This window comes from Moschus berezovskii, chromosome 6, assembly GCF_049115385.1.
Source record: "Moschus berezovskii isolate FMDL1 chromosome 6, NW_MosBer_1.0, whole genome shotgun sequence".
Classification (NCBI taxonomy): domain Eukaryota; kingdom Metazoa; phylum Chordata; class Mammalia; order Artiodactyla; family Moschidae; genus Moschus; species Moschus berezovskii.
The window spans coordinates 111,913,640-111,941,545 of NC_142465.1; the positions used below are offsets into that span (position 1 = coordinate 111,913,640).

At 53.8% G+C, this 27,906-nt stretch overlaps 1 protein-coding gene across 1 annotated transcript in view; it reads left to right on the forward strand.

Moving 5' to 3' along the window:
- Window positions 1-23,316, forward strand: part of WNT5B (Wnt family member 5B) — a 79,573-nt gene extending 56,257 nt beyond the window's left edge. Inside the window, exons 2-5 of the mRNA XM_055395642.2 lie at window positions 9,595-9,744; window positions 10,756-11,003; window positions 17,322-17,614; window positions 22,011-23,316. Of these exons, the coding sequence (XP_055251617.1) occupies window positions 9,668-9,744; window positions 10,756-11,003; window positions 17,322-17,614; window positions 22,011-22,469 (1,077 nt within the window). The 5' untranslated portion in view covers window positions 9,595-9,667 and the 3' untranslated portion in view covers window positions 22,470-23,316. The remainder of the gene's footprint in view (window positions 1-9,594; window positions 9,745-10,755; window positions 11,004-17,321; window positions 17,615-22,010) is intronic.
- The last annotated feature ends 4,590 nt before the right edge of the window (window positions 23,317-27,906 follow it).

The following is a 27,906-nucleotide window of genomic DNA, read 5'->3' on the forward strand; positions in this document are numbered from 1 at the left end:
AACCCTGTACCACCCTCTGTGACCACCATGCCCTCGCTGGACATTTCCAACCTGGCTGCACTCGCTGAACTAGGGCGAGGAGTTTGTCTTTCTCATTCACCTCCTGCAGCCCCTGATACAGTGTATGCAGTTGGCACCCAATAAATATTCTTTTATCAACCCTCAGTATTCACTGGAAGGACTGATGTGCTGAAGCTTCACTGCTTTGGCCACCTGATGTGAAGAGCTGACTCATTACAGAAGACCCTAATGCTGAGGAGGGGCTGACAAAGGATGAGGTGGTTGGATGGCATCACCAACTCAATGGACATGAGTTTGAGCAAGCTCTGGGAGATGATGAAGGACAGGGAAGCCTGGCATGCTGTAGTCCATGGACTTGCAGACTGCAAAGAGTCAGACATGACTGAGCCACTGAACAACAACAATAAATATTCTTTAATCTGATTTTGTTTTAATTAATATGTGTCTTGGGTAGGGAGTAGAGAGGGAGAAGGAAGCTGTCTTTTAAAGCCTAGAGCAGAGACTATGTCATGGGGAGCATCCCAGGACTGGGTGAGAACACAGACCTTTCTGGATCTGCCTCTGTCTTTCAGGGTGTCTTCTGAATGTTGGACAAATACAACTGTTTCACCATTCCTGTACCCTGTTCCCTGCTGTTCCTCGTGGAGCCCAGTAGGTCCCACTATACTTCTGGGCTCCGCTGGGAGGTTTTCCACTGACTCTTTGGTTGTTGATACTGGCTTTTCAGGTTAGGTCTCTGGTTTCTCTCGATGCAAACACCTTTTAGTGCTGAGATTTTCCTAGGGGTCTGACCCTTTGAAGCTGGAAATTGTCTTCAGGATGCTTTTTCACATTCCTGTGGGTGAGAAGCTCAGGCCTTTCTGCGGGTTAAGGGGTTGCAATCACTCCTGTGCCACCTGGTGGACCAGGGAGCCTAGCAGAAGCTGAATGTTGTCATACACATGAGAGCTCCAGACCCAGCTGTCTTGTCTGTTCCTGCCCCCCAGACAGTGGCATCTGCAAGGGTGAGGCCCTTCACAGAAGATCAAGAACGCTCCTGCCAGGGATTCCCTGGTGGCTCAGTGGTAAAGATTCCACCTGCTAACGCAGGGAACACAGGTTCGATCCCTGGTCCATGAAGATCCCACATGCCATGGGACAGCTAAGCCTACGTGCCACAACTACTGAAGCCCGTGCACCCAGAGCCCGTGCTCTGCAACAAGAGAAGCCACTGCAATGAGAAGCCTGCGCATGCATCGCAACTAGAGTAGCCCCCACTCACCACAGCTAGAGAAAGCCCACTCACAGCAATGAAGACCCAGCATAGCGAAAAAAATATCATTAATTAAAAAAAAACGCTCCTGCCTCGTCCCTGCCCCCTGCAAATCTGTCCTTGATTTGAACTTGAAGACACTGGCTTCTGGGCAATTTTTATAGAGGGTCCTCATTAGAATTTCCCTGTTTTCTAAATCTACGTGTTTTATTGAAATACATCTGACGTATAAATTAGGGAGGGACCTCATCATGAACGTGCATCCTTCGGTGCAGAGGCCTTGCTGGTGTGGAAGGGACGCAGAGAAGACACACGTCTCTTTTGCATCTTCCAGGAGTTAGTAGTCATGCTGCTGGGGCAGTCCTCAGGCACTTACATCAGTTTTCTAGAATTTCCGACTGCTCTTGAAACCCACAGTGGCGTTTTATTTTGCTGATGGAACCCAGATGGCAGGGGAGAGTTGTTTTCTTTTCTGCGACCTGAACTGCTGCATCACCTAGGCAAGGGCTGTGGCCACAGAGCATGGTTAGCTTTGGAAAGCTGCAGAGTCAAAAGATGCCTCCTGATTCAACGCTTCCGCCCAATATGACTTCAGTGAGTGTCCCGATACAGAGTCACGGGCCTTCCCTGGCAAAAACGCATTTCTGCACTAGAGTTAGCTGGGCGGAGCCAGTGTCGCCCTGGCCAGTGGGGTTTGGGGACCCATCTGCTTCGCACGTCATTAGTGATATTGTTTGCTCAGGGTTCCTCTGCTGAATGTTTATTCATGCAGAAATGGAGACAAGCCCCAACAGCCCAGCTGGCTTTCCAGATCCTGGGTGGATCCTGCAGCCCATTTTTTCCCCTGGTTGCGGCTGTCACAGAAAGAATGAATATGAACACCTCCTCTCCGCCCCAAGCGGTGCTTCCGTTGGATTCAACACATAATGCAAGTTGGCCATGCTCTGGGAGGCGCAGAGCTGAGCCTCGGCGAGAAGTTCTACAGCTCTGTCCCCACCGCTGGTGACGGTCTTGGGCCGGATCCTTGGGCCTGCTTTGGTTGGCTGCTCCTCCCCTGGTCCTGCTACAAGGGTCCTCATCTTAAACCAACCCTGACCAGTGATCGAACCGGGTCCCCTGCAGTGGAAACACCAAGCCCTAACCACTGGAACCCCAGGGAAATGCTGAGTCATTTTAGCTCTCAGTAGTCACGAGTAGCCGGTGGCCTGCCGTGTCGGGCAGGGCAGCGAGGCTGTCTTCCTAGGGGCAGTGACCCCTCACTCATCTGTTGTCTGCCCCTCCGTGGTGCTCGGGGGCCCACAGTCAGTATCTGTCACAGGATGAACACTGGATGCTTAGTAGGGGCTGCAGAGTCCGAGGAGCCTGCGGGCGTCTGTGTGTCCCTGCACTCTCTGTGGACCGCAGTGAGGCAACCCTGGCCACCTGGCCACCCAGCTCAGCCTTTGTTCTTGCAGCCTTCACTGGAAGCCTTAGTAGGAGGGCTGGGAGCCTGTGAAGGGGCCTGGCAGAGTCATGAAAGAGAAGAATCTCGGTGGTGAACCAAGAGCCCCCTCAACCTGCTCGGGGCGGGTTGCAAATCCCATGTGTGCAAATCCAGAATTATAAATAGTTCAGAAAGACTATTCACATGGTAAAATGACTATTATAAGTAGTATATAAAAATATAATATTTAATACACATAGTAGGCTTCCAGGTGGCTCAGTGATAAAGACAGCCTGCGAAGCAGGAGATGTGGGTTTAAGGAAGATCCCTTGGAAAAGGACGTGGCAACCCACTCCAGTGTCTTTGCCTAGGAAATCCCATGAATGAAGGAGCCTAGCAGGCTACAGTCTATGGGGTTGCAAAAATCAGACATGACTTAGTGACTAAACCACCACCACCACACATATTAAGATTCCTATAAATAACAGAGTCACATGCTTAAAAGCTTTTAGGAAACTGGCAAGCAAAATGATTTCGTGAAGCAGCCCGGAGAGAGGTGAGAGAGAATGGTGGGGAGTTTGGAAAATCAGCCTGTGTCCCCTCCCCCACCCATGAAGCATTCATATTTCAGAACCTTATATTAGTCAAAGCGACTTGATTGTCTGATGGTTGGTGATTCCTGATTTTTTTTTTTTTTTTTTTAATTTTTGGCCACATGGAGTGGCCTGTGGGATCTTAGTTCCCCAACCAGGAATGGAACCCTTGCCCCCTGAAGTGGACCAACTGCTGGACTGCCAGGGAAGTCCCAAGTCCTGCTTTTTTAAATAGTAAGATTTCCCCAGGTCCATTTAAAATATGATCAGGCTTGCAAAAACAGGAACACATTTACTTGGTAGCACAAGACAAACATTTTCATTCTAATCAGCCCGTTCTGGAGAGAGGGCGTCCACCCGCCGGCAGTGGCAATCCAGAGCTTCATTTATTGCCTCGTTCACTGTATCCCAACCAAGCAATGCGCAGACATGGGTGGCACGCGCCCAGGTAAGTGCTTTCCCCCAGAGCAGCAGACCCAGTGAACACAGACAACAGGGAAAGGTGGGCACACTCAGACTGTTTTCCCCTCTCCTCTCGGCTCCCCTAGAAACGAAGTCCATGGGTGTAGGTGCCCTGCTTCCAGAAACACACTCACCTCTGGCCATATGGTTCTACCTTCTTCTCTAGAACATCTTTGTAAATTAATTTATCAGGATTCAGGAGGAGGAAAAGTTCTTCTTTCTTATCTTCCGAGGAACTTTCGCTTGGCACCCAGGTGACTCAGTTGGTAAAGATGGTAAAGAATCTGCCTGAAGAGGATCAGGAAGATCCTCTGGAGAAGGAAATGGCAACCCACTCCGGTATTCTTATCTGGAGAATTCCATGGACAGAGGCTGCTGTTGGTGGGGTCACAAAGAGTCAGACATGACTGAGCAATTAACACGTTCACTTTTTCATGGGGAGAAAACTCTGCTTTCCCAAGTGAGATGAGGAGGACTTGGTAAGGATCAGCCCTTCTGGTGACTAAACAGGAATCAGGGTCTGGGGACTTGCCCGCCTGCTCTGTGGGACTCATCCAGCAGCTGCAGGGGGCACTTCACACTTCCTGAAGCCCTGGGACCTGGGGGCTTCTATATCTCTGAAGCATCAAGAAGCAGACTTTAGAGACCTACCTGCTGGTCCAATGGTTAAGACTCCAAGCTTCCACTGCAGGGGGCATAGGTTTGATCCCTAGCCAGGGAACTAAGATCCCACGTACCAAGCTGCATGGCCAAAAAAGTAATTAATTAATTAAAAGAAAATAAAAAGAACTACTTGATAGTTGTATTCATTGAAAGACAATGTGATTTCACTGTCAGAGTAGGGCCTCCAGCTGGGGTCACAGTCCCTTGCTCAGCACCCCTGTTATAAACAATCTGAAACTTCTTTCCACCTTCTCCCAAACCTTGCATTACCTGTCAAAACCACGCTTCTCCTCCCCTCTGCCTGCGTCTCCCCTCGACCCTCACAACACACCACAGTTAGTCTCCCCAGGCCCTCAACTCGGCTTGGTTGGGCTCCCATTGCAACATAAACACCAGCTCCTTAAAATTATCATTCTGTTTCTTGTACATCAACTATATTTCAATGAAAAAATGAAAGAAACAATTTTTTTATTCTATTTTAATTTCTCCAGCTTTAAGTAGCCTGACCTGTTCTCAATCCATGTATTGTTCTAGTTGAGGGCAAGTCTGGCTTTTTTTCCCTCCTACCACAGGCTGTGTGTGTGTGTGTGTGTTTACACTAGTTACTTTGCAGTCATCATTTTTAAATTTTTTTGTTCACACTAAGTCTTCATTTTTGCTCGTAGGCTTTCTGTGGTCTTGGCAAGTGGGGCCTACTCTCCGATGCTCGGGCTTCTTGCTGTGATGGCTTCTCTTGTTGCAGAGGTTGCAGCTCTTAGGCTTAGCAGATTGGAGACGTGTGGAATCTTCCCAGACTAGGCATCAAACCCGTGTCGCCTGCTCTGGCAGGCAGATTCCTATCCACTGTACCACTAAGAAAGTCCATGATCAGCAGGTTTTTAATCACCATTTGCTTTGGGGCCACTTCCTAAGTCAGGATGTTGTCCTGGGGCAGCCTTGGTAGGAGGACAGTGGTGAACACCCAGGAGGCAGAGCAGAGAAAGTGTTTGCTCCAGGGGTGGCACGTGTGTTTACCTGTGTTTGGGGGAGAGGGGAAAGGCCTCAATGCCAAGCCAGGGTCTCCCGTTCAATGTGAGACCAAGTTACCTGGCCCCTTCATGCCTCGGTTCCCTGCTCAAAGTGAGAATAAAAATGGACTATACCATAGAATTTTAGTGATGGTTAAATTAGAAAAATGGATGCAAAATATCTGGCTCAGTGCATGTAGACAGTGCTTAATAAATGCTCACTAGTGTTAGGTATTGTCCCCGGTCATCAGTCAGGAGCTGTTTATCGTCAGGTACGTGTTCAGCGGGCAGGATGGGGGACCCAGGGGATGAGTTGGGGTGGGGCACCCTTGTACCTTCAGGAAACGTGGCACCTGCCGGAGAAGGAGGAGCACACACGGTCCCCAGTCTGTGCATGTGGGCCGGGCAGGGCAGGATGGACACTGCCCTCCAGGCGCTAAGGTCAGTGGAAAGAGCCTCCTGGCATTGGATGAACCAAAGGCAACTTCAGGGGGAAGTGAACCTTGACTGTGGCCTTGAGAGTGGTTTGAGGCTCAGTTGATGGAGAGGAAGAGGCTCAGAATGAGACCCTTCCTGAGGGGACCAGGGCTTGTCTGAGAGCAGGAGGGGAACTGGGAAGGAGACCCTGCAGTGGGAACTGCAGGCAAAGAGCCACAGGTGGAATGAGGCCAGGTGGGAAAGTTTCAGAGGGCTCAATGGCTGGGAACTTTTGAGAGTTTTCAAATGAAGGTGGGTGGGGTGGGCTGGCAGGGAGGGCATGGTGATGCTGCCGGAGAGCTGGTGTCTGGGCCCCGGGGCTTACAGGGCCGAGAGCACTTCCCGAAAGTGGGGCGGAGGTGAAGGGGGCTGCACTCCAGGAGGGGTTGTCAGGAGCCCTGGGGTCCATGAAGAGCCTTCTCCGCGGTGGTAGATATGGATGGAGTGGCTAGGGGACGGAAGGCGCAGGCCTGAGGCGCTGGGACCCCCCTACCCTCCCCCAGCTGCAGAAATCCCGGGACCAAGGGCAGCACTTGGACAGCAGTCGGGAGGTCACAGGGGGACGCGCTCCCCTCCCAAACGCTGAGGCTATCCGCCTGCCGGGCCAGGACTGCTGACAAAACTGCCATGTGCCTTTGAATGACAGGACTCCTCGCTGGCTGACACAGCAACCAGTGGCGACCCTCAGAAAGGCTTTCTTTCTGGGTAGATTTTCAGGTGTGTGTGGGGGTGCCCATCTAGGGCCCGGGGCAGGTATGGGAGGTGACAACATTTCCTAGGGGGAACCTAAGCTGCTCCAGTCCTCAGGCTCTGGGGGTGGCCCAGTGGGGGTTCCGTGAGCAGCAGTGACCGTGGCAGATGCTTGTCCTGTGGGTTGGGGTCCCCTGGCGTCACTGCTCTGTGTGTGGACAGCACCGAGTCGCCCCTTCCAGGGCAGGGCTGTTGGGTCAGCTCCACCCAGCTGAGTCCCTCTCTGGATCTCCTAGCTGCATGGGGTGGACATGGCCTCTTAGGGAATGGCTGGCAAAGTCCCAATTCAATTATGTGCCCCTTTGGCTGCGACAGTAATGAGGTCTCAGTAAGGATCCTAGATGTGCACAGACGGGCCCGTGGGCCCCAGGGATGCACCCCATCTGTCTACTTGGGGGTCTGGGGGAGGCTTCCCCCAAGGGCCCTACTCAGGATGAACTGACAGCCTCATTCTGGATCTTTGTCCCCACTTGGTCCTTCCTCGAGGGTCACTGGACCTGACGTAGCATGCCCTTGCCTGTTCTGGCTGTGTCTCTGGCACTTAGGGGTGTAACAGGTACATAACAGGCCCCCAGGGCACATCTGGTGGATGCGTGTGTTGAGTGGACGAAACACTGAGTCAGGAGGGCAGAGCAGCTATCTGACCTGGCTCTCTGGGCAGGGTGGGGGGGTGGCATCCTGCCCTGGACCCCTCCTACTTAACCGTGCTCTGTCTGCTCACCAGGCCAAACCTTGGGCCTCAGAGACTTCTATTCCAGCCGGACAGGGCAAGACTCTGCTTCCATTCTGCCCATGCCAAGGAGGCCAGTCATCAACACCCGCCTTTCCTGCCCCTCTACCCTGGAAAGGCAGGGGAGATGACCGCTGGAGGTGGCGTCACCTCTGTCCTGAGGAGAGAATATGTCCTGAGAGATGCTGTGTTTTGGGGGCGGAAGTGTTCAATTTCAGGTGCCGCCTATCTGGAAGGTACAGAAAGATGCTAGCACACGTGGTAGAGTATTTTTCCCCAATTTTTAATATCTATCTATCTATATATTTAAACTTTTTATCGGAGGACAATTGCTGGTTTCTGCTATACATCATCGTGAATCAGCCACAGGTATACATATATCCCCCCCACTTTCGAACCTGCCTCCCGTCTCCTACCCCATCCCACCCCTCCAGGTTGTCACAGAGCACCGGAAGCATATACATTACCGTTCATAAAATAAAACATACATATATATATTTTAATGAGCCAAGAGTTTGCTGGAGAGCACAGGGTGGCAGAACAGCTGCTCGGTGATTCCTGCCCAGGGTGATTTTTATGAGCCGAGATTAGCAGCTCCAGGGAAGTTTGGCCTTAGCGCCTATTGCGGCGGTCAGAGCTGCCCTGCCTCCTGTCCGCAGAGACAGGGCCCCAGTGTGGCCTCAGCTGAACCTGGGGCCTACAGAGCCCTAGGGGTTTCACAGGGTCCTGATGGTGGTGGGGGGTGGGGGTGGACAGGCTTGAGAGAGAGGGGCCTGGGGATGAGAACTGTCACCCGCTGGGAGAGAGAACTTGACCTCTCAGGTGGGGACAGGCCTGCTGCAGAGTGGGCGTGGGGGAGAGGTCCCCAGGGAGGGGCGCCTGGCCCTCCAGCCCCCCAGAAGGGCTGCTGGTGGGGTCCAGGGTGTTTGGACAAGGAAACTCTTTGAAACTTCCCTCCTGTCCTGCTCCGGCCCTGGTCCCCTCCCCTCCATAAAGCCATTAGCTTCTGGTGCCGGCCCTATCTCTGCTCCATCTCTGGTCCCAGGCGGGCATTCACAGACCTCCTGCCCTGGGGGACGGGAGGATTTATAGGGGGCGGGGGAGGGTCGGGGAGGGCGCGAGGTCTGTTAGGAAAGCTGGGTGTGGGGGAGCTGTTAGTGGCTGGCCAGGCCGGATCATTTCCGAGCCGGCTCTGCATGACAAAGGGGCAGGGGTGAGTCCTGGCTTTGATCTGCCCCCCCACCCCACGCCGCCGGCCACCTGCCTGTTGGTGTCCCCGCCCCAGCTGGGACCTCCCGAAGAAAAGCCTGGAGGGGGTGGGGACAGCTGTGGCCCATCACCCCTGGGCCCTGCTCGGCCACCTTCCTCTCCCGGTGGCCCCAGAACAGAAATACCTCCTGGGCTGATGACCCAGAAGCCCTGCCACCCCCTCCTGGAAAGCCAGGAAGCCCTGCGCTGAGCGGTGAGATATGTGTGTGTGTGTGTGGGGGGGAGCTCAGAGTGTGGGAGCCAGTATTTCGTGAAGCTTGGGGTGCTGAGGGGCCTTGAGGTGTGGGTCATGCCCTGGATGGGCGCTTAGGGAGGAGCCGGGGAGGGGTGCATTTCCAGAGAGTTCCTCCAGCATCCATGCTGGGGGGCTGCTGAGGCCCCTGGAGGGCATAGAGGAAGCACGGCCTCTGGTGGTGGTGGGGGTTGCAAAACCGCACAGCCCAGGGTCGGCTTTTACATGTCCCGGAGGAGTGGGCTTGAGAAACTGGAACGTCCTCGCCTTCTGTCTGTCCTGGTAGACGTGGGCTGGGATGTGGAAGGCGGGTTTGAGGGAAAAGGTGCAGACTGAAAGGAAGGGTTCCCGAGAACCCGTAGGGAATGGACTTGCCAGGTGTTTTTAGCTCCATACATCATTTGCATCCCTGGGTGGCGGGGCAGAGGGGATGGTCCCCTCTCTGGAGGAGGGCAGGTGCGCACGAAGCATCCTGAGCGTCTCCGGCCTGATGTGGAAATGTCTCGTTTTCCTCTCTTTCCTGGTCTCTCGGCTCCCAGTTGCCTTAGGGAGTGGTCCTGAGCAGGGCTGCCCCCCTCTGCCCGCCCCTGGCCAGGGGTGACCCTCGGTGAGAAGGCCAGGGTGGGAGCAAGCCTGGGGGGAGGCAGGCCTTCCGGGGGAGCGGGGTCTCCTGGTCCATCCCACACTGATTCTCCCTTCCATCTGTTCCCTCCAGGGAGCCCCATCTCGGAAGCCATCGATCCCCGGGGTCATCCCCGGCCCTGGGGGGGGCGGGGCGCAGGCGGACCATGCCCAGCCTGCTGGCCCTGCTCGCCTTGCTGTTCGCCTGCTGGGCCCCGCTCCGAGCCACAGCCAGCTCCTGGTGGTGAGTGCGGGGGCCGGAGCCCTTCCCAGCCTGGCTCCTCTGGGCAGTGGAGGGGGGAGAAGGGGCCATTCCTTTGTAGAACCCCAGGACACCAGACAGCTCTTCCTCTCTCACTCCAGCCCCAGAGTTAACATGACGGCTCCCAGAGGATGAAGGATTAGTTCATCTGGCTTCTTTGGCCCTGGCTACAGTCCCTTCTCCCTGTCCGTGACCCCCCACCCCACCATTTCCATGGCTTGTTAGAAATAGCTCTTTTGTTGTTATAAGGTCAATAAGAATAATGATTTTTTTTTCCTTCTGCTGGTGAGGGCAAGGAGACTAGGATTCCCGGTTTATAAGTCTGAAAACCCACATGAGGGATTGACGGGACCACGTGTGGCTTCCTTTTGTGTTTTTAAGATGACTGTCATTGCTAGGCGCATAGGGAAACGGCACGCACCCCCCCCACCCCTGTTTGGTCTGGGCTCTGCTCTCATCTTGCTCAGCTGGCAGATCCACAGCTCAGCATTTTATTCTATGAGCCAGGGGAGAGCCCTAGAGGGTGGGCTCAGGGGCTGTGGGGGTAAGCAGGAAGTGAGAACTTTGAGAGTATCTGGCCCTGAACGTAAATCAGATTCGACTTTAAAGCCTAAGGGGAATTCTCTTTGAAGGCCTCAGTTGCTTTCCACACACATCTCACACTTGGGCCACAGTGGCCTCAACACTCCTGCACATAACCCTGTGCCCACCCTGCGCACTCGCCCCGCTCTCCTAAAGGCTGCTCCCGTCGCTGAGTGCCCTTCCCCCTCTGGTCACTTGGATCCAGACGCTCAAGGCAGTCTCAGGCATTCCACGCCTCTCGTGTCACTGCATCTGTGCCTCAGTTTCCCTTTGAAGGCAGGGACTCTGCTTGCACTGACTCTCCTCCCCAAGCCCTTGGCTCAGGGCCCATCCTCTGGGAGGGGGTGGAGCTCTGGGCCTGCTGCTGCCCGGGGGCTCGTGTGCTCAGCCCGGCCCTCCCTCCGGCTGCAGGTCCTTGGCGATGAGCCCGGTGCAGAGACCCGAGATGTTCATCATCGGGGCCCAGCCCGTGTGCAGCCAGCTCCCGGGGCTGTCCGCCGGCCAGAGGAAGCTGTGCCAACTCTACCAGGAGCACATGGCCTACATCGGGGAGGGCGCCAGGACGGGCATCAGGGAGTGCCAGCATCAGTTCCGGCAGCGCCGGTGGAACTGCAGCACTGTGGATGACGCCTCTGTCTTTGGGAGAGTCCTGCAGATCGGTGAGCGGGGCGGGCCGGGACCCGTGGGCAAGGAGGGGGTCTCCAGTGGCGGGTGGTCAGCTGGCCCTCAGTTTCCCGCCCAGCTCCAGCAGGCAGCAGGTGGGTGAGGCCTCGAGCTAGGGGTCAGGGTCCACGTTGAGAAGCCCACCCACTGCCAGTACCCCAGTTTCAGCTCCAGGGCCTCCTCCGGAGCTGTGGGCAGAGAACACAGAATTGCAGCCCTGAGTGTCTGCAGTTTCATCTCTTCCTTTTGGACTCAGAGAGAGAGACTTTGGGTCAGTTTGGTGGTGGCTGTCATTAACCCAACCCAGATCCAGTCCTGGCCTTTTCATTTGAAAGAGAATGTGTGTGAAAGTGGGGGATGGGCAGACTGAAGGAGGAAGATGAGCACCCACCCGCCCCTCCCCAAAGCCCTCCGCCCCTTCCCGAAGCCCTCCGCCTCCCCCGCCTCCCCCGCCTCGCCTCCCCCGCAACCTGGATTCCCAGATCTTCCTCTCCAGCTCCTGGCCCAAGATTCTTTGGCTGCCCTATTGCTTAGATGGAGGTGTGATCTGGGGTCTAATTGTTTTAGGTCCTTTTGAAATGCAGTCCTCCCCTCCCTGGCAAGAAATTGAGAAATCCGGCCCTATTCTACTGGGTCTTATCCCCAGGGCCATAAAAGAAAGGTGTTAGAGCTTCAGGTCCTGGCTCACATTCTCCCAGAACAGGTTCCCTCTAAAAGGGACATTCTGGAGTCCCCCTAGGCTGCATTTCTGGCAGGCAGTGAGCAGGCCAGCTCAGGCTTCTCTGTGCCTCTGTTGTGGAGACCCTGCACCTGGCCCACGTGGAGAAAGTGAAGTTGGGGAAGCACACTTGGAACCTTGCTTCTCTCCTTTGAATATCAGCTTGAGGTCTGTGAAAGGAATGCTCATGAGTTCCGGTAACCCTCCTACTGGGCAACTTTCCCAAAAGAATGGACCTGGGGGTCAGGCGGGCCTCATTCATAGTTTATCTTTGTTCAGTCACTCCATCGTGTCCAACTTTCTGCGACCCCATCAATTGTAGCACACCAGGCTTCTCTGTCTTTACTATCTCCTAGAGTTTGCTCAAACTCATGTCCATTGAGTCAGTGATGCCATCAGCTTCAACATCAGTCCTTCCAATGAATATTCAGGGCTGAGTTCCGTTAGGATTGAGTGGTTTGATCTCCTTGCAGTCCAAGGGACTCTTTATCAGTTCTTCTCAAATAGTCATTTCTTCCTGGTGGGTATCTGGGTCAACCATTCTCCCTGCCCACTGTATCTCAGGTGAGGAAACTAGAATGGCCCAGGTATGTTGCAGGCGAAAATCTTGGCTTTCTCTGCCCACCAAAGGTGTATAAAAAATACGGAGACAGAGTTTGGAGGAAATAGGAAGGTGGCTTTAATTCTCAGCCGGCAGAGAGGGGAACACGGTAGGCTCATACCCCAAGAATTATGCCCCCCATCAATTCATTTCCTCGCAAAAGGTATAGAGAGAGGCACCCTGTAGTCACCACCAGGGAACTAGTGTTTCTTTGGGACTGAGTGAATGCCTGTCATTGGTCAGATTCTGTTCAGTTCATGTAGTTTTGTCATGTGAAGACCAAAAAAGTGAGACTTTGCTTTAGGGAAGAAGGGGTGTTGGGACCAGAGTCTCCGTGGAGTGCCGGTTGCATGGGGAGGGCTTCCCAGGTGGTGCTAGTGATAAAGAACCCGCCTGCAAGTGCCGAAGAGGTAAAAGATGTGAGTTTGATCCCTGGGTCGGGAAGATATCTGGAGAAGGGAATGGCTGCCCACTCCAGTATTCTTGCCTGGAGAAAGCCACTGACAGAGGAGCCTGGCGGGCTACAGTCCATGGGGTCGCAAAGACTTGGACACGACTGAGTAATTTAGCACACACGCTTTCTCCAGTGAAAGCGGACGCCAGTCTCTGTGCCCTGCTCTGTCACAGACAGAACCCTTCTGTTGGCCTTGTTGTCACTGTCCCCTTCTGCACCTTCCCTGCAGGCTTATGCTGCCTGGGAAGGTGGGCGGAGGCTGGGTTCTGAGGGTCCTCTCCCTATGTTTGGCGAGGAACCTCTCCTTAGAGCCACTGCAAGCATCCACCATCAGAGGGCAGCAGAGCGCCCCAGAGGGCACCAGGCCCCTCACCTGGAGGCACCCACCTGGGGGCTGCACAGCCGTGGGACAGAGGGCGTGATGTTGTCCCGCTGTCTCCCTGTTGGGCGGAGATGCACCATCTCTCAGGAGCTCCGTGGCTGCTGGTTTATCAGCCTTTATCCTCTGAATTGTTTCACACATGGGCTTCCTTGGTGTCTCAGATGGTAAAGAATCTGCCTGCAGTGCAGGAGAACCAGGAGAATCCCGTGGACAGAGGAGCCTGGTGGGCTATGGTCCACAGGGGTCGAAAAAAATCAGACACACCTGAGCAACTAAACACGCACACAGAGATGTCCTCACATTGCTCATCCACTCCGAAGTCCCCAGTTACCTGCTTTCTGAGAGCAGCACAAGGTCTGTTCCGAGGCTCACCTGAGACTTGCGTGCTGCCCCAGTAGGGTGGGGTTGCCTGCGTTCCGGGCCCAGTGATGCTCCAAAACAAAGGAGGCAGAATGACCGGGAGAGATGCCAAGCAGATTCACTGGTGGGTGATTCACCAGCTACCTGGTAGGCTGGGACCATCAGAGCCCTGGTGTCTGCAGTAAAAGCTCAGCTGCAGAAACATTGTTTTTAGACGCAATTCTGAAAAGGGTGACTCAGCTCTGCAAAATGTGTTTGCTAAGAAAAAAAAGGAAATCAGACATATGTAATTTAGAAAAGAGAAAACATAAAAGGCATATTCGTTGTTTTCAAATACTGAAGGGCTGTCAGATGGAGGAGGGATTAGCTCCAGCAGAGGGACGTGGTAGCTTGTTCTGGGAAAGAACATTCTGGTGATTAGTGTCATTTAACACAGACTGGGTGGCCTTGGGAACCCAACCATATTCTCCAAGTGTTAATGTTAGATGCTCAGTTGTGTCCGAACTCTTTGTGACCCCATGGACTACAGTCTGCCAGGCTCCTCTGTCCAGGGGATTCTCTAGGCAAGAATACTGGAGTGGGTTGCCGTTCCACTTTCCAGGGGATCTTCCCGACCCAGGGATCAAACCTGGGTCTCCTGCATTGCAGGCAGATTCTTTACCATCTCAACCAGGGAACGTCCCAATTCTCTAAGGCAGGTTGTAAAAGCACTACTCCCGACGGACAGAGTGTAGGCTGGTCCAGCTTCAAATGCTATCTGTCCTGGGATGCCAGGTAGGGTGTCAAGGCCCGTTTTAAGATTTCTCAGACGTGACTCCCTCAAAGCGGCGTCCAGGCCCCCCTTCCAAAGACCTCTTGGCCATCTTACCATCCTGGGAGCTCACACAGTCTGATTCCCTAGACCCATAGATCCTGACCCTGGCCGAAGTTCATAGGGGCTCAAACGTCAGTCCCAGTGGCTGGTCCCCGTGTGGCTTCCTGTATCACCTGGCTTTCCTGGTGCTATTCTACTCCATATCTAACTAGAAGTTGGCCCCTGCTTAAAGGAGCACAACTGATTTGCCCTGTGTGTTCTGGTTGCAAACTTCACTGTGTCCTGCCCAACCGTCCAGAAGTAGGGCCAGGTGGGAGATCATACTGGACGTAGCAGTGACTTCAGACCGCCTGCCTCACCACCTGCCAAGACTAGGTTGTGGGGTGGCCACCTTTGACCCTGGAGGCTCAGAAGAGGGGAACATGGGGAGCAGAAGAGTCTGCCCAATTAAAAAAAAAAATTTTTTTTTTTTTACAAGGGACTTCCTTGGTGATCCAGTGGTTAGGGCTTCACGCTTCCACTGCAGGGGGCACAGGTTTGATCCCTGGTCGGGGAACTAAGATCCTGCATGCAATACAGTGCAGCCAAAAAGAAGAAAAATTTTTTTTAATTTTCAAAACTGTTAATTTTTTTAATGTTTAAAATTTTTTAATTTTTAAAAAGTTGAAAATTTTATTTAACTTTCAAAAAAAGAAGATTCTGCCCAGTTTCCTCACTGAGATCAGGACTGAGTCTCAGTTCCTTGCTAAGATCACCTTCCCTGTCTCCATGTCTGAGTCCATACAAGTATGATTTATTATTTCTCATAATGACTTTACTGAATATAAGGCACATTCCATACAATGCAGCATTTTAAAGTGTTCAGTTCAGTGTCTACTCAGCAGGCTGTGCAGCCAGCCAGGATGTTGTCACAGCCCTATGGATTCACCTCACTCCTGTTCGCGGGTGTGCGACATGTCTTCTCCCTCCTCCCCAAACCCCAGACAACACTCATCTTTCTGTCCGTATGAATTTTCGTACTGTGGACATTTCATATAAATGGGGCCATACACTATGTGGCCTTTTGTGTCTGCCCAATGCAGGATGCAAAATGTGAAGTGTTCACTTCCCGTTAGTTCCTCAAGGTTCATCCATGCTGCAGCCTGTCCCCAGCACCTCATTACTTTTTATGGCTGAATACTATTTCACTGCATGTACAATGCCACCTTCCGTTTACCCATTCATCTGTGTCGATGATGGTCATTATAGGTTGTTTCCACCGTTTCGGACAGTATCAATAATGCTGTGATGAAGATTCAGGTAGAGGTTTTTTTGTGCACACATGTTTTCGTTTATCTTGGTTATATTCTTAGGAGTTGGAATTGCTGGATCACATGGTAATTCTGTGTTTAACCTTTTGAGGAGATGCCAGACTGTTCTCCAAAGCAGCTGCACCATCAAACGTTCCCACCAGCAGCACGTGAGGGTTCCGGTTTTTCCAGGTCCTCATCAATTTGTCACTAGTCGCCTTTTGGATGACAGTCCTCCTCGTGGGTGTGAAGTGATGTCCTGAGATTTTGATTTGCATGTCCCTGGTGGCCAAGTATTATTTTTATAAGCGTTTTTATTGAAGTAGAGCATCCATCATACGGCCCTTTAAGTGGCTCGCTATAGCATAGTGATGGATTCTTTACAGGAAATGATCTGGACGTTTAGAGAGGCTGTGCCGAGCGTCTGTGGAGGTGGTGCCCCAGCGCTGTCGGGAGGGAGGCAGTGGGGACCTTGGGAGGCAGAGGGAAGCAGCTGGGATGATTCTGGTCGTTGTGATCCTGGCTCATTTCTACTCCTGGTCTTGGCTGCTGTTTAGCTAGGGGATGCAGCTGTAGACAGATGTGTGAGTTTAGCTCGGTGATGCAGCTGTAGACAGATGTGTGAGTTTAGCTCGGGGATGCAGCTGTAGACAGATGTGCGAGTTTAGCTTGGTGATGCAGCCGTAGACAGGTGTGTGAGTTTAGCTAGGTGATGCAGCCATGGACAGGTGTGTGCGTTTAGCTCGGTGATGCAGCCATGGACAGGTGTGTGCGTTTAGCTCGGTGATGCGGCCATGGACAGGTGTGTGCATTTAGCTAGGTGATGCAGCCATGGACAGGTGTGTGCGTTTAGCTAGGGGATGCAGCTGTAGACAGATGTGTGCGTTTAGCTCGGTGATGCAGCCATAGACCGATGTGTGCGTTTAGCTCGGTGATGCAGCTGTAGGCAGATGTGTGAGTTTAGCTTGGTGATGCAGCCATGGACAGGTGTGTGCGTTTAGCTAGGTGATGCAGCCATGGACAGGTGTGTGCGTTTAGCTAGGTGATGCATTCACAGACAGATGTGTGTGCAATTAGGTGATGCAGCCACAGATAGACAAATGTGTTTCTCGTGGAGGGTGAGAAGCAGGTCTGTGAGGGAGAGATGAATGCCAGGTTGGAGTTGCACTGCAGGTCCCTTGATTCCCTACCCAGTCTCCTTCCGGCTGATTTGCAAACGTGTTAATCCCACTCTCTGGTCCATTCAGTTCAGTTCAGTTCAGTCTCTCAGTCGTGTCCGACTCTCCATGACCCCATGAATCACAGCACGCCAGGCCTCCCTGTCCATCACCAACTCCCGGAGTTCACTCAAACTCATGTCCATCTAGTTGGTGATGCCATCCAGCCATCTCATTCTCTGTCGTCCCCTTCTCCTCCTGCCCCCAACCTTTCCCAGCATCAGAGTCTTTTCTAGTGAGTCAACTCGTCGCATGAGGTGGATTCAGGCTGGCCTAAATAGGAAGGCGCCGGTGGGTAAACTTCTCCAGATGGGATGAGGTGCCGGCTGGGACTGAAGGGAAACGGGTTCTTGGTCCAGGTGCTTTCTAACCCTGGAGCCGCGGCAGTGGGAGACACCCTGTTCCAGGTGCAGGCCAGGGCTGTGTGTGGGGGGGTGGGCCTCACCTCTCCCCTCCTCTGTCTGCCCCTCTGTCCGCAGGGAGCCGGGAGACGGCCTTCACCTACGCCGTGAGCGCAGCCGGGGTGGTGAACGCCATCAGCCGCGCCTGCCGTGAGGGTGAGCTGTCCACCTGCGGCTGCAGCCGGGCCGCGCGGCCCAAGGACCTGCCCCGGGACTGGCTGTGGGGCGGCTGCGGCGACAACGTGGACTACGGCTACCGCTTCGCCAAGGAGTTCGTGGATGCCCGCGAGCGGGAGAAGAACTTCGCCAAGGGCTCGGAGGAGCAGGGCCGCGTGCTCATGAACCTGCAGAACAACGAGGCAGGCCGGAGGGTAAGCGATCCCTGCCCCACGCATACCTGGAGGGTGGGCTCTGCCCCTTGTGTACCTGAGCGGCTTGCTGGCCACCGGGACATAGGCAGTGACCGTGTAATCCCCCTCCCCACACGCACCCAAACTGTAGACCTGCCCACCCCCATACACACCTGGATGGGGCCCCTACCCGCCCCACATACACCCATACCATCAGCTGTTCCTGGGCTGTGCTACCCGCTGCCGGCTGGTCCAGGAAGAGATGAGTCTGACCATGGAGATTCTTATCTGCATGTGTCCTTTAACCCAAGTGGGAGTGCAGAAGGTGGCCACCCTTTGAAGTCCAGGCTCATCAATTTCATATAACACATGAGGGCTTCTGAGCCTCAATTTCAGTGGAAAGTAACACATAGTTTTCGGGGAGCTGGCTTTATCATATGTCCAGAGTGCCCCAGGGCGCTAGGCTTCCTGAACGGCTGCTGGAGAGCTCTGTGCCAGTCTGCTGGACCTGCTCAGGGAGCCCCCAAGCTCCGAGCACACAGCCTACTCCTTTTTCCCGGGCGCGATCTGCTCTGCCAGGGGCTAGAGGGCTTGCTCAGCTGGAAGCTGTATCCTTTGCTGGTCAGGTGTCCACTGTGCATCCAGGTCCCCCTGGAGAGAAGTGTGAGGCCTGAATGCTGGGTGGTGGGGGACCAGAAATGTCTCAGGGAGGCACACAGACCTCTCTCCGGGAAAGCTGTCCATGCCCAGGTCCATGTCAAACCCAGGTTTGGGGCCTGGCAAGGTTCTTCACGAGACCAAAGATGAGCCAGTGAAAAAAAAACAGGAACGTCAGTTTCTGGAGAAGAAATAAATTCAGAAATTTAATGTTGGTTTTTTGGTGATTCAGTAATAAGATATGATATACTTCTTAAAAAGTGTTTCTATATTAAATTTAAATAAAAATTAACTCATGTTTCACAGGAGCACATGTCAAACAGAGGGACTGGAATTGCCTCTCATATGACTTGGGTCCCTGGTCTTGGTAGGATGTGGTACCCGTGTGTACACTTAGCACCGTCACTATCTGACATCAGGTTAGGATTAGACTTGGTCATTGCCCAGCATCATCTCTGCAGAGTCCGTGTTCTGAGTATTGTTTAGCCAGGTGTGGGTGTCCATGTGTGGTGAGTCAGGAGTCCAGGCCGTGGCTCTGATCTATGAACCTGGGCTTAGAGACCAGTGCTGTTCTGCCCCACCAGTCATTTGTGAAGCTTCTTCCATCTGCTCTACCTCTTCTCTGTTTGCCAGGCTTTGGGCGTCTAACCTGGTTGATAAAAATAAACAAACAGAAAAAAGGTTAAGTCTTCACTTTGTCTCCTAAATGCCCAAATTCTACCCATTTTTCAAGATCCCAGTAAATACCACCTGCAAGTGTTGTGTTAGTTGCTCAGTCATGTCTGATTCTTGGTGCCCCATGGGCCCACCAGGCTCCTCTGTCCATGGGATTCTCCAGGCAAGAATACTGGAGTGGGTTGATAATCCCTTCTCGAGGGGATCAAACCCTGGGCTCCTGCATTGCAAATAGATTCTTTACTGTCTGAGACACCAAGGAAGCCCGGTTGCCTTCCACCATCTTCGCATCCCCTGTGGTCCGTGGTGTCTGTGTCTGGAGGGCAGTGGAGCCTTTGAGATATGCTTCCTGTTCCTCGCCATCTCAGCTGCAGCTCCTGAGAAGGGAGTCCTGGGCCCTCTGCTGTGCTCTTTAGTGGGTGGGCGCACGTGACAGTGCAGAGGAAACTCCTCTGGGCCTCCTAGCAAGAGGTCATAGGGAGGAGGGTTTTCCTTCTCTGACTCTGTTGCGGAGGCAGAGGGGACCAGGCATCTATCCTCATCCGGCCTTGTCAGTCGAATCTTGACCACACTTCTGCTGGCTCCTCATTTCGTCACCCTTCATTGTTTGTTTGCTTTTTCCAGCCCTTATCTCCGCTGCGCCTTCCATCTGCCCTTCCCACACCCTCTTCGGCTTCCTCTGTCTGCTCCCCATCTTTGGGCCCCGTCCTGTAGGCTCCATACCTCTTCACAACCCTTTATCTCTCCCCAGCCTCCATCTGCTCCAGGTAGGGAACTTCTGTCTCTCTCGCGTTCTCATCCCGCCTCCAAGGAGCAAGCCTTCTCCATCAATCACCTCCCACTTCCTCACACCTACACAGAACCTTCCTCGTGAAGGACTGAGTACTGGCAGGGATGGGAAAGTCCCTGGACTGCTATTTTACAACTGAATTTTTTTTTTTTTAAAGTAGGCTATCTAGGATCTGACATCTTGATGCAGAGTAAACCTCGGGGACACTTTGCGAGAAATTTCTCTTTCTTTTGAGAGCCTCCAGCGACCCCATTTTACATACTGAAGGCCAGAGCAGTGGGTTGATACTGCCTTGTCACTACAGGGCCTCTGAGCATTTTCTAGATGAAAACTGCCCTATCCTTGTGACGTCCTGCCAGTAAGAGCTCGGCTACACTGTTACATGTGGAAGGTGGGGAGGGGGAACTAAGAATCTTTCAAACATGCTATTGCTTTTTCAGTTACCAGGAAGGCCCAAATCGCCTCCCCCTTCTCTTGCAAGAGGCGCGTCTATATATGAGCAACGGTGAAATATTGAAAATACAGGCATTACTGTGATGTCTTTGTTCCTAGAGGAAGGAGCATGAACGGGTGAATAGCGAGGCTCAGTGGTGCTCTCCCTTCCGGATTTGTTTTACTGAAATTCCTGTCCCTTCCCCGGAGCCTCTCCGACTCTCTTTTCCCAAATCCCCCTGAGTGTTTGCTCCCCACAAAGATAGATGCTATCCACCCTCCTCCCCCAGTCACTTAGGGCAGGTACACAGCTTTAGGCCTTTAATGTTTCCTGCTTCATCCCTCTCCAAACTGAGGACCATTTCCAGGGAATATCAGGCTCCAGCTCAGACCCGGGGGATTGGAGCCAGAGGGTGACTTCAGGTGCTGTCTTTGAAGTGCCTGTAGGAATGGGGGTCACTTCTGCCTTCAAGCTGCCAGCCAAGTGCTCGGGGAGGGGCCTGCCCGCCTTCTCCATCCTAAACCCTTTTTAAGCCCCAAGGTTGGGGTGTACTCCCTCCTGGGTGGTCCTCAGTATCTCTACCCTAGGACAGTGGGGGTAGTCCCGCACCAGAAAAAAATCGGGAGGAGTCCAGGCAGTCGTAATATGAGCTGATGGTGTGGAAGCTCTTGCTTGCACCTGCAGTGGTCCCTGCCGAATAAAGACACAATCTGGGGACCCTTGAAAAGAAAGCTGAGAGGAGCCCTTGACAAATGAGTCCTGCCTGCGTCGGTGACAATAGCTGTGGCAGAAGAAAATGTTGGGCGGCGGACCTGCATCTTTATCCCACCATCTGCACTTCTGGGACGGCTGCCAGGGCCGCTGGACACAATGCGTCCGTATGCTTTCGCTGAAAAGCACTTTGTGAGCAGCTTTCTGGTCCGCTCCTGCTTTTCCATTTGGGTCTGGGGTAGCCCACGTTCAGTCCCCTCCCGCTGCTGTGGTTCAGTGACTTCTGGGTGGGTTTGTTTTCCCAGCATCGCCCTCCCCCGATCCGTTGTCCCGTGGCAGAGGGCCCACCCCACTTCCCCCCATCGCAGCCACTCCCAGGAGGTGTCTTGTCACAAGTGTGGTGTGGTTTATGGGAAGGTGCCCGACAGCTCTGCAGAGCTAATGACCCACTTAACCCAGAAAAGGGGAGCGTTTAATTCCTGGGGGACTTGGCAGGATTGGAGAGAGCTTGTGGCCAGACAGGGTCTCTGTTGTAGGCTCCTGGTACAGCTGATTCTTTTTTTTCTGTCTTGGACTCTGTATTATGTAGACGCTGGACTCATTTTGTTGGTTTTTATTTGTTTGAGACATTGATCAAGATAGAAATATCTTTTTTTCTTCCCCTGCTGGTAACGATGACACATTTCAAGTAATAAGAGTTGGATAACACAGAAAGGAGCTTCCCTGGTGGCCCTGCCTTCCAGTGTAGGAGACGCGGGTTCGATCCCTGGGTTGGGGAGATCCCTTGGAGGAGGAAATGGCAACCCACTCCAGTATTCTTGCCTGGGAAACCCCATGGACAGAGGAGCCTGGCGGGCTGCAGTCCATGGGGTCGGACATGACTGAGCGACTAAACAATAAAATCGAAAGGGCAAGTGCCTATCTGGAAGCGGATCAGAGTGGGCATCACCTCCCCGCGATTTTCTATGTGCCGCTCCTTTCGTGCGCTTTCAGTCTGGAGAGACCTTTGGACGCGGTTGGAGAACCTGCGCCTCTGCACACGCCCACCCCGCCAGCCCCCCGCCTGCACTCGCCCTGTGGCGACCCCAGCCAGCCTCTGGGCGTCTCTTGTCGGGATGTTCTTCTGATCCTCTTCTCTCTCCCCTCCGCAGGCTGTGTACAAGACGGCAGACGTGGCCTGCAAATGCCACGGCGTCTCGGGGTCCTGCAGCCTCAAGACCTGCTGGCTGCAGCTGGCCGAGTTCCGCAAGGTGGGCGACCAGCTGAAGGAAAAGTACGACAGCGCGGCCGCCATGCGCATCACCCGCCGGGGCAAGCTGGAGCTGGTCAACAGCCGCTTCAAGCCGCCCACCCCCGAGGACCTGGTGTACGTGGACCCTAGCCCGGACTACTGCCTGCGCGACGAGAGCACGGGCTCGCTGGGCACGCGGGGCCGCCTGTGCAACAAGACGTCCGAGGGCCTGGACGGCTGCGCGCTCATGTGCTGCGGCCGCGGCTACGACCAGTTCAAGAGCGTGCGGACTGAGCGCTGCCACTGCAAGTTTCACTGGTGCTGCTTCGTCCGCTGCAAGAAGTGCACGCAGGTCGTGGACCAGTTCGTCTGCAAGTAGCCGGGGCCGCCGCCCGCTCCTCCCGAGCCGGGCCCGGAAGTCTATGGGATATAAATCTATATAAATATATTTTATATTTGTATAAAGGAAAGGCTGGATGGTAAATAATGAAAAGAAGACAACAGAAAGGAGAAGCTTATTTAAGAGACTCTGGAGATCTTTGAGGATTGGGGGTCTCTGCTCCCAGTGGGTGGGATGAGGGCTTTGTCTCCTGCCCTGGCAGGGCCTCTCTAGAGGTGGGGGCTTGGGAATGTCCACAGTCTACCCGACGAGGCCTTGAGGACAGAGAGAGTGCTTGGAGGGAGAAGTGGATGGCATCTGGAGTCCTTGTTGGGTGGGTGACGGCCCTGCGACTCCAGCCGCCAAACCAGGCGGCCCCTTGGATGGTGATGGGAACTCAGCCTCACCCCTGGCATCTTCTGGGTCTCCAGCAGAACACCGACCGGTTCCGTGAGAGGCCCAGTGCCTTCTCACATATTCGTCTGTGTGTGCTTGCAGAATCCACAGTTACAAGAAAGAGGACAGGTCCCTTGTCACCTCTGATGGCCGGACCAGCTCCTCCCCCGACTCTGGGGCCCGTCTTTCCAGCAAGAGGTTTCCTTACTCCAGGGTTCACGGGCTCCCACCTTGGCTCCCACCGTATTTGTGCCTGAGCTGCAGAAAGCCAGGTGGTGCCCAGTCGGGTGGTTGCACCGGGCTCCCGCACCACCGGCAGCAGACGCTCTGATACTTCCGTTGGCCCTCCTTGTCCAGGGAGGCTGGGGCAGGCCGGGGCCGGCTCCTGGCATGGGCTCGGCCCTGCCCCGGATGTAGTTCCCTCCGACATTAAACACCCTCCTCTGACGCTTCTCTTTCCTTATTTGGACGCGTGGCTCCTTTTTAGTTTGGATCCGGTGTTCGGAAACCTGCTGCACAGTGTACACACACACGAGAGGGTGAGGGAACGGGGATCACTCAGAGCGCTGGTCTGGGTGAGAGGGACGGGGGATGTCATGAGAGTTAATAAGGTGACTCATGTATACCCGCCCCCCCAAAGGCAACTCAGGGACCAACCATGGCTAGTTAACAGCACAGTTAACGTGCTGTTCTGGACAGAACTCAGATTGGAGGTTAAACCTCACGTTTGGCCCCTCTTCCCCATTTTACCTCCCATCCGTCCTCCTGGACTCTTGGATTTGCACGGGCGGTGGGGATGCTCTCTGCTGGCTTCTCTGTGTCACCGGTCCAGGGGCCAGAACTCCAGCTTTGGAGTATCTGCTTATTGTTTTTCAGTCACTCAGTTGTGTCCGACTCTCTGCGACCCACATGAACTGCAGCACGCCAGGCTTCCCTGTCCTTCACTATCTCCAGGAGTTTGATCAGACTCATGTCCGTTGAGTCATGAGTTGAGTCTGATGTTGCCATCCTCGGTCACCCCCTTCTGCCTTCAGTCTTTCCCAGCATCAGGGTCTTTTCCAGTGAGTCAGCTCTTTGCCTCAGGTGGTCAAAGTATTGGAGCTTCAGCTTCAGTATTAGTTCTTCCAATGTGTATTCAGGATTGATTTCCTTTAGGATTGATTGGTTGGATCCTCTTGCAGCCCAAGGGACCTCAAGAATCTTTTCCAACACCACAATTGAAAAGCATCAATTTTTTTGGCGCTCAGCCTCCTTTATGGTCCAACTCTCACATCCATACATGACCATTGGAAAAACCATAGCTTTGACTATACACACCTTTGTTGGCAATGTCTCTGTTTTTTAATACGCTGTCTAGGTTTGTCATAGCTTTTCTTCCAAGGAGCAAGTATCTGGGGCCAGGGAGAATAAGGCAGAGCTCAGGGACTCTAGAAAGGGAGGCAGTTTCTGGGAGAGATGTTGAGCCAGTAGCCACTCAAGACACTAGTTTCATGTTAGAAAAGTTTGTTTCTGGGGAAGGGATGGGGTTGCAGAATTAACTTGGTTATAAAGAGCAAATGACACTGCAGGTTCTGCCTGAGGGCATCTGTGGTCCCATCTCCTGCTGTGTCTTCAGTACCTAGAGAAGAACCTCCCTTCTCGACACCAAGGAACGTCCGGCTGTGTTACCCATAGCAGCTCCTCACACGGTCACTCAGATTCCTTTGGTAGACATTTTAAAGAGGAATGGTCCATGAGAGAAAATGCTTAAACCAACCGGCCTGCAAAAGATTACAACCGTGTCCTTGGCTTCCGTCTGTGTGGTTTGTTCTCTCAAAGCTGCAAGTGACAGAGACTGATCTGAGCCAGCTTAGAGGAGGAAGGTAGCATCGGGGTTCAGGGGGATTCCGTCTGCTCCAGACCCTCGGGACCCACCAGACTGGGCTTCCCTCTGTCTGCCTCCGGCCCCTCTGGTGGGGACTCATGGGGTCCGAACTGACCGCCACCGGAAGTCACTCTGCCTCCCTCGCTGGTCCTTGAGCCAGGTTCCCGGGAGGCCCCCTGGCCGGTGCCCCCCACTTCCCCAGGGAGGAAGTCACTCTGCTTCCCTCGCTGGTCCTTGAGCCAGGTTCCCGGAGGACCCCTGGCTGGTGCCCCCCACTTCCCCAGGGAGGAAGTCACTCTGCTTCCCTCGCTGGTCCTTGAGCCAGGTTCCCGGAGGACCCCTGGCCGGTGCCCCCCACTTCCTCAGGGAGGAAGTCACTCTGCTTCCCTCGCTGGTCCTTGAGCCAGGTTCCCGGAGGACCCCTGGCCGGGGCCCCCCACTTCCCCAGGGAGGAAGTCACTCTGCTTCCCTCACTGGTCCTTGAGCCAAGTTCCTGGGAGGACCCCTGGCCGGTGCCCCCCACTTCCCCAGGACCTCAGCGGGGGGTTCAGAGTTCATGGAGGTGAGAGGGGCTTCTTTGCTGGTATTTGGATGGGAGGACACACTCCAGCTTGTTGTTCCATTCAGACCCCTAACTGTTTACTCTGGACATGCTCGAGCAAAATCCCTTATCCGTGACATTGTGTAATTGTGGGGCCAGTCCTGAGACTTTCCTCGAAGGGGTGAAAACCTGAGCCCAGGCCGAGTGTGAGGGGGGCTCCTGCTCCCTCAAAACTTTCAGGGGTGAGGTGAAGCCATTCTCTGTCTCTCAGGGTTGAGGGGGTAAAACTGCTAAGAGGTGTCCCCAGACGGTGACAAACCTGCTGCCATTCCATCCCAGAATGTAGTACTGTTTTACTCTGAGTTCGATTTGAAGGGTCAGGAGTTCCTGCTAATGATTTAAATATACTTCCCTTTGGGAAATCCCTGGCAGTCCAATGATTAGGGATGGGCGCTCCCACTGCAGGGGGTTCGGGTTCTATTGCTGCTGGGGATCAGGTCCTGCATGCTGCATGGCCAAGACCAAATTGTAAAGATAATTCCCTTTGAGAAAAGAAAAATATTTTTTAAAACAATTCAGCAAAAAGCAACAACAACAAAATAAAGATATTCCCCTTTAAGGGCAATAACTCTACAGTGCCAGCTGCTTCCTTTGTACTCCCCTGGCTGGCAGGGCTGGAGTCCTCACCAAAAAGAAATGTCTGGGAGGGACGAGGGTGGTTAGATGTTCTTGTAAATCTCCCAGGTTCCCTGGGAGCAGAGATGACAAACTTGGAGACTTCACAAGTGCCCCGCGGCCACCTGCCTGCATCCTTCTGATTGGAGAGCATGCATGGTCGGCTTTCCTGTCTTGGGCTGAGGATGAGAGGAGCGTTTGTGGTTGAGGACGTGAGTCTACCCGCACATGTAAGGGGCTGTGTTCCTTCCTCGATGGGGACCTGACCACCTCCCTGAGCCAGGGCCAGGTCCCTAGCGCCAGCTCCTCGCCTGGCTGCCCTCCTGTCTGGCCACACGGTGTCACTGTTTCACCAGCTCCAGCCCAGGGTCCGCCGCTCACACTTTAGTTCAAAAGCTGGACGTGGGTGCTTGTGCCAGAAACAGACTCTGGGCAGCAGCACAGCTGAGTTTTAGATGTTTTATTTAAACACATTTGGGAAGAATTAGGTCAGTGTAATTTTACTAATTTTTTTTCCCCACACTGCGAGATCTCTAGCAGGCCGATGCCCTTCACACATTAAACCCAGTTCTAATACAAACAGCTGTCTGTTCCTGGGTTGGGAAGATCCCCTGGAGGAGGACGTGGCAACCCACTCCAGATTCTTGCCTGGAGAGTCCCATGGACAGAGGAGCCTGGCAGGGTACAGTCCACAGGGTCACAAAGTCGAACACGATCGAGTGACTGAACACATGGCACACAATTCCCCAACCGGGGATCGAGCCCAGTCCCTCGGCGGTGAGAGCTTGGAGTCCCAACCACTGGACCGCCAGGGAACTCCCATATTATACTAATTTGTTAAAAATTGAGTGTGGAAGGAAGATGAGGGGAGTGTCCGGTCCGGCTGGGATGGGCCACCAAGACATGGGTGATGACAGTGGAGCTTGGGCTTGGAAGTGGCTTGGGTCAGCCTCTGAGCCTGCAGCCAGATGCTCTTCTTGCTTGATGGTCATCATCCCAGAGGTGGGGAGTCACTGTGGCTTCCACAGAGGACTGACTGTACCAGCTGCTTTGCATACATCATCTATAATTCCCTCGGTACCTCTGCAAGGTTGGTGTTATTATCCACAAGTTCTGGATGGGAGGAAAGACTCAGAGAAGCCAAGGAACACCCTCTGACTCACACAGCTGCTAGCTGGTGCTGACTGACTCCAGGGGCCCTACTGTCTCCTTGGTGGGTTTCTGAGTGATCCCAGGATGTGAAGTAAGAGGGGCCCGTTTCCTTCTGAGCCTCAGGTGTCCCCCCTGATCTGCCAGTCTGCCCACCATGAATTTAGGATGAGGAGGGTGAGCAGAGAAATTTCTTCTGATGGAGGCGCAAGGCTGTCCTCAATCTAAGGTAAGAGGACCAGCTGTGCAGGGCTGCGGGCTCAGAGAATCTGCCTTGCACACAAGGCAGACGGCTGTTTGCAGAAGAGCTGGGTTTAATGTGTGAAGGGCATCGGCCTGCTAGAAATCAGTGTCTAGGCACTCAAAACTGACTCTGCGTGAGCGGGTAGTGGGCCTTCCTGATAGCATCTCCGCAGGTGGCGCTAGTGGTGAAGAACCCACCTGCCAATGCAGGAGACATGAGACACACGTTTGATCCCTCGGTCAGGAATATACCCTGGAGAAGGAAATGGCAACCCACTCCAGTATTCTTGTCTGGAGAATCCCTTGGACAGAGGAGCCTGGTGGACTACAGTCTATTGGGTTGCAAAAGTCAGGCACGACTGAGTCGCGCATGCGCGCATGTGCGCGCGCGTGCGCACGCGCGCACACACACACACACACGAAATTAAAATCAGTACAGTCTGTCCTCAAAGCCGCCTCCTTCGTAAGATGTGTGAATGTATAATAACTACCTAGATTTGTTGCTAATCTCTGCTGTGGTCAGTTGGGCCGCTTTGGATGACCAGATAAGGAGGGCATTTCTTAGAGGC